This window comes from Silene latifolia, chromosome 10 (genome assembly GCF_048544455.1).
Source record: "Silene latifolia isolate original U9 population chromosome 10, ASM4854445v1, whole genome shotgun sequence".
Classification (NCBI taxonomy): Eukaryota; Viridiplantae; Streptophyta; class Magnoliopsida; order Caryophyllales; family Caryophyllaceae; genus Silene; species Silene latifolia.
Window position 1 is genome coordinate 134,928,599 of NC_133535.1, and position 9,220 is coordinate 134,937,818.

The window sequence follows — 9,220 nt, forward strand, 5'->3', positions numbered from 1 at the left end:
CTATGCCCTCGACAACTTTTCCAAGGGAAAAGGTGAAACTAGGCTTGGAACATATCTTGTAATATCAATCAACTTATCGAAACTCAAAAGCGTTGTGTATTGCATAGGTTCAGTACCAGTGTCAACTACCCCCAACATTCTAGTATCGATAGAAATCATCTCACCATTGAATGCCCCTGTCACAAAAAACCTGCCAGTCTTGGTAAACCCGACCATTTGAGAGGTCATGCCTAATCTCAAACATTTGGGAAAACCAATAGATTTCAGTATTACCCCTGGAGATTCAAATATGTGTATTGTCTTTCTGATATCAGAGTCGCACTTGCTCAAATACCCTCCCATGACCCCTAAGCAGTCCGTGTCCTCCAATTTAATAACCTCAAACCGCTCAACCACCAAATCGAAGCTAATAATAACACGATCATCAGGGAGACAAAAGGCAGGCCAATATAACCTTTCATTTGTAAGCATTGGGTGTCCGGCAGCAAGGATTTGAACACCAAAATCCCAATGAAATGTTGTCCACTTATTTTCCCTCAAAGACAAGATATGAACAATACCATTAGTATCATAAGTTTCAAAACTCGGTTTCAAAACTCGAACAAATTTATAGTCATCAACAGAGGATGCATGCCAAAATCCACAAATTAAGGGATCGGCCTCAGTTTCATCATCAATACGCTTAATATAGACATCTGTTTCATATTTGTGCATTTTACGGGTAGACGGGTTCCATAAAATGAAGTATTTATGCGAATCTGGGGTTAAACAAATCAACCCATTGCAGGATCCCGAAACTTGGAAATAATCATTGTTCTCAATTCCAAAGTCGACGTCTATTTTTACCAAATTATCTTCAAAATTACCACAAATTTGATCATCATCATAAAAGAAAAGGTAGTAATTCTTAACAGAATTGATAAACAAGGTGTTAACAGGAGCGGAAGGGTAAGCGAACGAGGATTTCATAAGGTAGAGAGTAGCAAAATCGGAGGAAGAAAGAGTAGAGTACCATTGTTTAGAAACCGCCTTAAATCGAAGAATGGATTTGATGGGCAATCTTGTAAGAACTTCTTCAATTAAGAGATCATCAGAAAGGAAGCAACTTTGTTGTTGAATGACGTGCTGATTCTCAGAAATTGGGTCTCCCATTTTCTGTAAATTGTCAAGTGATTGAGTTAGCACTTAGCTCTAGGGTTTGTTCATTTCAACTTTGGAATTGGGATTACAAGGTTGGAAATGAATTGTAGTAGTAAATTTTATTCAATTAACCCAAATTAACCCACCGATTGTGAAATGACCGGACAAACCAAAACGACACATATATTTAAGGAGAATTTTTGACCCGAAATAACAAAACGAAGATCTAATATCGGCCTAAAACGATATGATAACTTTTGATTCGAAGATGACCCTACCCGTCCTACTTGTATTTGTTTGGTCAACTATATCTAGCTTTTGGTCCGAAAATGACCCTATCCAAATCATATCATATTTGTTTGGAGGCCAATACTCTCTCTAAAATCCTCTACCTTCTCTCTACCTTTCCTAACCCCTAAGTTTTCTGTAACCTACCGCCGCCTCATCCCTTCCTATCACCGCTGCTCCACCTCCGATTCCGTCGGAGATTTGGCCCTTGTGGCCGATCTCCGGTGGTTTCCCTTACCTTGATCATGGGCAGATTTGGTTCTGTCCTTTAATCTCACATGTTTCCTTCAATCTCCGACTTGTCTTAGTATCCGAGTTGCGTATTTGTCCAAATCTGCCTTCATCATATCTTATACCTCTGTCTTTGTTTTTGATTAATTTGCTTTTGATCTTAGTCAAGCTTTTCCAAGAGATTTATCTCCCCCGATTTTGATTCGTTTTTTTTTTCATTTAACACCAACGAGTTTTCCTTCAATAAGAGACTTAAATCTCTTTTCTATGTTTGTGTTGAGGTTTGTCAGGTTGTCGGTTTATTACCTCTTAAGGCCTGCAATTTTATCTCTTATTATCTGCTTGTGATTTGGAGTTCCAGTCTTTCTGTCACTCTGTTGTTCTTATTTCTTTACACCGCAATTTCTTGCTTCTAAGCCGGTCTCTGTTTCTATGTGCGAGTTTCTTTCAGCGATCTTTGGTCGGAGGTTGATAGGTCCTCGTGTTTTGGTGGTTCCCCTTTCATTTGGGTTCCTTCTCCCATGGTCAAAATCTTTCGGAGGTGGTTGATGGTCGGTTGTTGAGGCGGGTGGGGTTGGCTGTAGTTTAGTTTCTTTCCTCATTTCTTCGTTGTTAAGCACGCTGCTTTTTCTCTAGTTTCTTCGTCTTTAAGGTTTCCAATAATGGATTATCAAATTTTTATTCTCAACCTTTGCGATTTAGTTGTTTTTACTAATCATGCTTTTGAGGATGATGCTCTTGCCAAGTGGATTTTAGAGATGGGACAGCCGTCAATCTCAAACATTAGCTTGTTAAAGGATAGGGGTAATACTCTCGTTAAGGAAGGTAATTTTCCTTTAGCTGTCTTTCATTACAATTTAGCCCTTCAGTTTTTGTGTTTCCTTGGTCTACCACCCTTATCCGACCAACCCTTGGCATCCTCTCTTGCATTTTCTCTTATCCTAAACTTAGCCTTTTGTGAATTATGGCTTTCTAATTTCTCTAAGGCTCGTCTTCTCTGCAATTTTGTTTTAAATTTCGAACCCTGCAATATTAAAGCTTTGTATCGTAGAGGCTTAGCTTTCAAGCAGATGAATTTACTCACCGAGGCTCTACATGATTTTGAGTCTGCTACGAAAATTGACCCAAGCAACAAAGATATCACTCGTGAGCTCTTTTCAGTTGTTGACAATTTAGCGTTAAATATTAACGGAAAGCATGTTGCTTATCCCTTTGATCCTCTGGCCTCAACCAAAAAAGGTAAGAAACCAGTTCAGAGTTATGGTGTTGCTGACAACAGTGTACCTCCTTGTGAAGCACGGATAGTTTCTAGTTCTGCAGAATCGTCTTTGACCACTGATGTTCCTTGTGTTCAAGACGAGATTGGTACTAGCTCAGACGTGATGAAATTCCTTATTGAACCATCTATGTCAGTTTAGATTGATGAGCGTTCTAACCCTGCTCCATCCACAAACACTAACTCAGAACCTACCCAAGTCATCTTTGAGTCCATGAATGAAAACTACGACTCCATGAATGAAAACTACTCGTCGTCAGCATTTGAAGCTGCTACTCCGTCCTCTGCCTGTACCCCGAAACAAGCCAAATTTGGTTTCACCAACAAAAAGCAAGCCCACAAAAAATTACATCTTTCTCCTCAAGACTACAATAACTTGTTACTCGGAAAAAATATCGAGTTTTTTCACCCCAGATTTGGGGCAGTTTTGAGGGTTCGCCCCCTCACTCCAAAAACTATCCAGCCGGGAACTCTCCATGGCGATAAGTCATGGGATGCAGCAGTTCCTATGTCTGATCCTTTGCCGACTATAAGTCCATCAACAGATGCACCTTTGCAAACTGATTCTGGTTCAACGGATGCAGCGTCGGTTCAAGATGAATGCCTTGTTCAAACGGATAAAAAGAAACGCCTTTGTTGTGACATTTCTTGTGCTAGTAAGGTCTCCATAATCCAATTTAAATTTGAAGCAGCTAGGACGCATTCGAAAGAGCACGTCTGGCAGAAAAGGTTTCGTTCCTCTCCTCGTGGACAACTAGCCCGTGCCACTGGTAGTTTGAAAAAGAGAGTTTCGGTTTCTGTCACTTCTTTTTGCAGGTACACCACTACTACTGTTGCAGATAGGAAGACAAAGAGGCGAGATGACTACCCGATTCAGTTCGATGATTACTACCCACCATTCAAGAAAAGTCGTCTTGGTATTTCACTTTGTTCTACCTTAGAGTTTAGTTCGGTTAATTGGATGTCGAGTCGTCTAACAGTTTTCGCTACCCGCCCATTTGACAATGGGTAATATGTAATTGACTGTTATGTACACTTTCTTTTATTTATATCAGTTTACTATTGTCGAAAAAAATCATATTTGTTTGGTCCGTCATATCTAACTTGTGATCTGAAGATGACACTATTCGAATTATATCATATTCTCTCATATTCTAAATAATCTTCTCATTTCCCCTTATACACAAAATTTAAGGAGACACACTAACTCACCATACAATTAAATTTGTACAACACAAACTACCTCGCTATACAATTAAATTTGGACACAAAAACAATTACCGAAAATAGAAATAAGTAAGTTATTTTAAATCAATGGAAAATAAAATACGAAAGTCTATTTAGAATCACAAATTCTTGTTTATATCCGTTGTAAACAAGAATAATTTACAACGGAGTTATAAATTCATCCCAACCAACACCTTTTTTCGGGGTGATAGGGTCATACACCCTTTCGTTATAATTTACAATGGTTATAAGCAAGACTAATTGATTTAGAATATGAGGGTGTATTTGTTTGGTGACTTTGGTCTACCATATCTAACTTAACATGTCTACATTTTTTTTTGTCTTATGGCCTCATAGGTAGGGTGGGCAAAATTCGATCCGGACCGGAAAAATGGATTGATCCGGACCGGAACCTACCGGATCAAAACCGTAATTAAAAAATTCGGTCCGATCTCCGGTTCACCAATATCTAAAATTCCGGTTTTCGTTCCGGGATCGATTGCCCGGTCCGAATCAGTTTGGACGGGAAATAACGGATTTAATGTTTTTTTCTATTTTTTTTCCTTGAAAATAAATTATAATCCGGTTCAATGGATCGGAATTCGAAAAAGTGCGCATATTATGTTAAATTCCGGTTCAACCGGTCCGATACGGTTTGGACCGAAATTTTTCCGGTCGGGTCCCTATCCAGAATTTTTGTAATCCGGTCCGATCCCGGTCCATAATTTTTGCCCATTTCGGTTCCGGTTCTGGTCCGATTTTAGACCGTTGCCCACCCCTACTCATAGGTCTTGTTTGGTTAATACTGCTATACCTCCGGTTTGTATAATAAAAAAGATTTTTTTGTCAAACACAACCTTTCGAAAAAGAATTTTGCCATACTCGAAACTAGTCCATACTCAAAACCCCATTTTAAAATACTACCCTGTATTACTCAGGGTGGCGGATTTACGTGTTAGGGTAAGGGTCATAGATTTACTCATTGACCTCATTTACAATTTATACCATTTCATTGTCCCAAAACAAATTCGGACCGTTCAGAAATAATGAGGATATCACATTGGCAAGCAAGTTTATTAGCACAAGCACATCAAGGAATCAACCAAACAATATACAGAGTAAAAACCTTTAGAGGACGTTTGTTTCATGCATGGGTATGACTTTGGAATCAGGAATCATACCTTGGTGGTATGAGGTTGGAACTTGATTCCTTATACCATGCGTTTGTTTCAATTCTGAGCGGTATGGGTTTGGAGTTCAATTAAAAGTTAAAATCAGTAAAAAAAATATTTTAAATCGAAAATTTTAGTATTATAAAATCATGAAAATAAAAATTTAATCAAATAAGTATATAGATGATTTAATTTATATTATGCTATAAGTTTTATTTCACATTTTTTGGTTATTTTAATTTCATTCTCATGGGTATCAATCTCATACCCACCGCCCTCATTGGGTATGAGAAACTCACACCTCATAGGCTTGAGGTATGGGTATGAAACATTCACATTTGCAAACCAAACACATGGTATGAGTTTAGATCATTCTAAACTCATACGTCATACATTTTTCAAGTGAACCAAACACCCCCTTAATCTATACAATAATATAAAGGATTATTTCATGGGAATAATCCATCTTATGGGTGCCCTGCAAATAACACTCCATCCTATTCATAATTCCAATTAAATCCATCATATTCACCATTCTTCCCATAATACCCTCAGGAGACCGGTAACCTAAACAACAGGTCACCCTTGTTATTTTTAGTTATAAGCGTTGAAGTGTGTTCGACACACTTTAAATACACCAAACACCCTTCTCTCACACCTTTTTTTCCATCACAACATGTTGATTTCCTTGCATTATTCAACAACGAAGATGATATCACCAATGATTTTCTCCTAACAAATTTTTTCTTCTTAGTAACTCAACTACTCGTATTAACATTTAAATTTAAAATAAGAATTTGGCCCAGCCGCCTGTTCTTGAACTTCCAGTTTTAATCTATCAAATGTCCGTTCTTAGCAATGACAACAACCGTTCGGACAAGGGCAAGCAATTTCGTTGTTTTAAGGAATTTTCTTTTGTTTTAGAGTTGGGGAAATCACGACTTAAACCATTATGTATAAGCGCTTTCCAGAGGTGGAAGTTTGATAAGCCAATAAAGAAGAGAAGAAAAGCCCAACAATCTTATGTTGAACCAACCCACGCACCTTCCATTTTGCTTTAAATTCACCAACCCAACAACAAAGATACAATTTAATTCAATTTTCTTCGCTGAGGTATTTAAACAAACAAATGGTATGCATAACCAAAACTCCACAAAAATCTAACTCAAAACACTGTAAATCAAAATTCTGGGATGAATCAAGGTGCAGATATGTGAGAATAAGTGTGAAAAACGAGATGGGTATGTTGGAAAGTATGAAAGTTGAGAGATTTTTGAGTTTTTTTTGGATAAATATGATAATGAAGGGGAAACGTTTCTGTGTGTTGTGTGTTATAAACAAAGGAAGAAGGTGCAAAACTAGGGGCCATGGTATTAAGAGATGTCTGACTTCAACTCACTTAAAATTACAGAAGAACAAGGGAGAAGGAGAAGCAAGAGAACACAAAAGTTGAAGAAATATAGAGATGTACAAAAATGAAGGAAATTAGTCGAAAATACTTAAATAAAGGAGAAAGAATGTTACCTTAAGTAACCGGTCATAATTTTAAGTGAGTTTGTTATAGGAAGAATGGTGGATATGATGGCTTTAATTAGAATTACTGATAGAATGGGGTGTTGTTTGCAGGGTACCCATAGGATAGATTATTCCCATGAAATAATCCTAATATAAAAACGTTAACTTTGAGCATATGTTGAAGGATCATATGATGCCACATGGAACATCCAGCTACCCTTCTACTATGTATTAGTCAATTTTTCTGTTTTATAAAAATGTATCTAACACGAAAAATCCCTTCATTATAAAATTTGTATTTTCTCTCTAGAAATATCTCTAGGGTTTTTCTCCCAAGGAGTTCTTATCTTGTTGTCACCTAACTTTATTTTCTCAAACTTATCCCATCAAACACCTTTACCTCCGCCTCTTTCCTACCCTGTTTTCCCTTTTTTCTTTACCTGACACCTCATTTCTCCTTCTTGTTCCTTACGTGTCAACACATAGTCCTACCTGTACCACGTGTTAGCTTATATGTTTCTCCCACCGTCTTTATAATCTTTTCCAGTTGCTTCTTTCTCCTTCTCCGTCCTCTGTAAACTTTTTACACATCTCAAATTTTAATGGCTTCTTCTTCTTCCACTGTTTCGCCTCCTTGCAGAGCTGGAGCTTGCTTACAGCTACCACCTCATTTGTGTGTTGACTTCACGGATATTGATGCATCTATCACTCTTTTGGGGAAGTTGCAGGATCAAAGATACTTCGAAATTGTGCGTATTTTGCAGATTGTCCAGGCGAAGTGGAAGTTGAATGGTACGGTTTCTATCCGTCGTTTTGAGCTATATTATCCTTTCTCGTTCTCTTTCAAGCAAGACTATGAGTACTTCCGTCAGCGTCAAACCGTGAATCTGGATGGTAGTCTGCTCGTCTTCCGCCCTATTTCGGCTACTTCAACCTCGGACAACCTCTTATTCCATATTGTTCTTATTTGGATCAGGGTGAAGCATTTGCCTTTTCATCTGATGAATACCTCGGTTGCGGCTTTCTTGCTGTCCCATGTTGGCGATGTATGAGAAGAGGAATCGTACCCGTCTTTGTTACCTCCACGAAACTTTGTCCGTGTTAAAGTTTGGATCGACCTTTCAAAGCCTTTGATTCTCGAATGCTATTTGGCGCTGAACGAGGTTGAACATCAATGGATTTCTTTTTCTTATGAAGGTGTTTTTAGATTTTGCAAGACATGTGGCCAGGTTGGTCATAGGGTTTCCTTCTGTCCTACGAGTAAGGTAGCCGGAGCTCGTGCTATCCGTGCCCGTATTGATTCTCTTGCGGCGCGTGGCTTGGTGTTTCTTCATGGGCCACCTAATACTCCTTTTTATTCTACAGAGATCATGGGTCTTCAACCAAGATACAAGTACTTAAACTCTAATATTGATCTTACGGTTGATGGGGACCCTGTGGTGATGGATTCAGGGGGTGCTTCCCCTGTTTTTTCGTTCTCAAGTTCTGATGAAGACGCACCTGATGAGGCTGGTCCTTCGTCATCGGCTCCTCCGGACCTCCAGGTCCATGAAGATTTATCCCGTGAAGTTCTGCTGGAGTCTTTCCCGGTGCTACGTGGAACTGCGGCTTTTGATCCTCATTCTTCTTCTCGCTTTGTTCCACCTGCTGTCTCTGTTCATCCACCTTCTCCGGCGTTCCGAATGCACGTTCCTGAAGATGCTATGGAGGACTCACCTTTTTTAGGTCTTCGTGAACCCGCTCTGCCTTCTCAGATTATAGATGTTGGCTGCCTTTTTCGTGACTCGATCGCTTCTGCTTCTGATGTTGCTTTTGACCCTGTGGAACCTGTGTCGAGGTCTTTAACTATGGTTTATAAACGAAAGGTAAAAATTGGTTTCAACTCCTCCAGTCGTGTGTCTTTTAAACATACTAATAGATCTTCATTTTTTGATTTGGAATGTACGCCGGATTTGGTATCAATTTCTCCTGCTTTGGTATTAAATCCATCTCGTATTCCTCCTTTTTCCTTTTTGTTTCCTGCGTTTTCTAATAAGTTTGATGCTATTTTGAGGCCTGGTTCTAAGCGTCTTTTCAGTTCGGTTTCGGTTGATGATTTTGATCAGCTTCCTCCCAAACGCGCTCGTCCAGATGAGCTTTTTCTTTTTCGTTTTGTTTCTTATTCCTTACCTGTTTCTTTTTTGCCTGGTTTCAGCGTTGAAGACTTGCTAGCTGAAGGTCTGGTGGTGGACCATAATGCGCCACCCGGTTTCCAATAACTACTTTTGCCTGGAATTGTAGGGGATTAGGAGAGATGGATGATCCTACAATTCCGTTTTTATTTTGGTGTATCCGTCAATATCATCCGTCAATTTTGTTTTTGCAAGAGACT

At 38.9% G+C, this 9,220-nt stretch overlaps 1 protein-coding gene across 1 annotated transcript; it reads right to left on the minus strand.

Annotated features, from left to right (window-relative positions):
* Positions 1 to 1,152, minus strand: LOC141608289 (F-box/kelch-repeat protein At3g23880-like). Its single transcript, XM_074427652.1, has one exon. The coding sequence runs from the start codon at positions 1,150 to 1,152 to the stop codon at positions 1 to 3; it is 1,152 nt and encodes a 383-aa protein (XP_074283753.1).
* Positions 1,153 to 9,220: the final 8,068 nt, after the last annotated feature.

What these genes read in the sequence shown, in the direction of transcription:
- LOC141608289 (XM_074427652.1), bottom strand. Translation starts at nt 1,152, where the DNA reads ATGGGAGACCCAATTTCTGAGAATCAGCACGTCATTCAACAACAAAGT.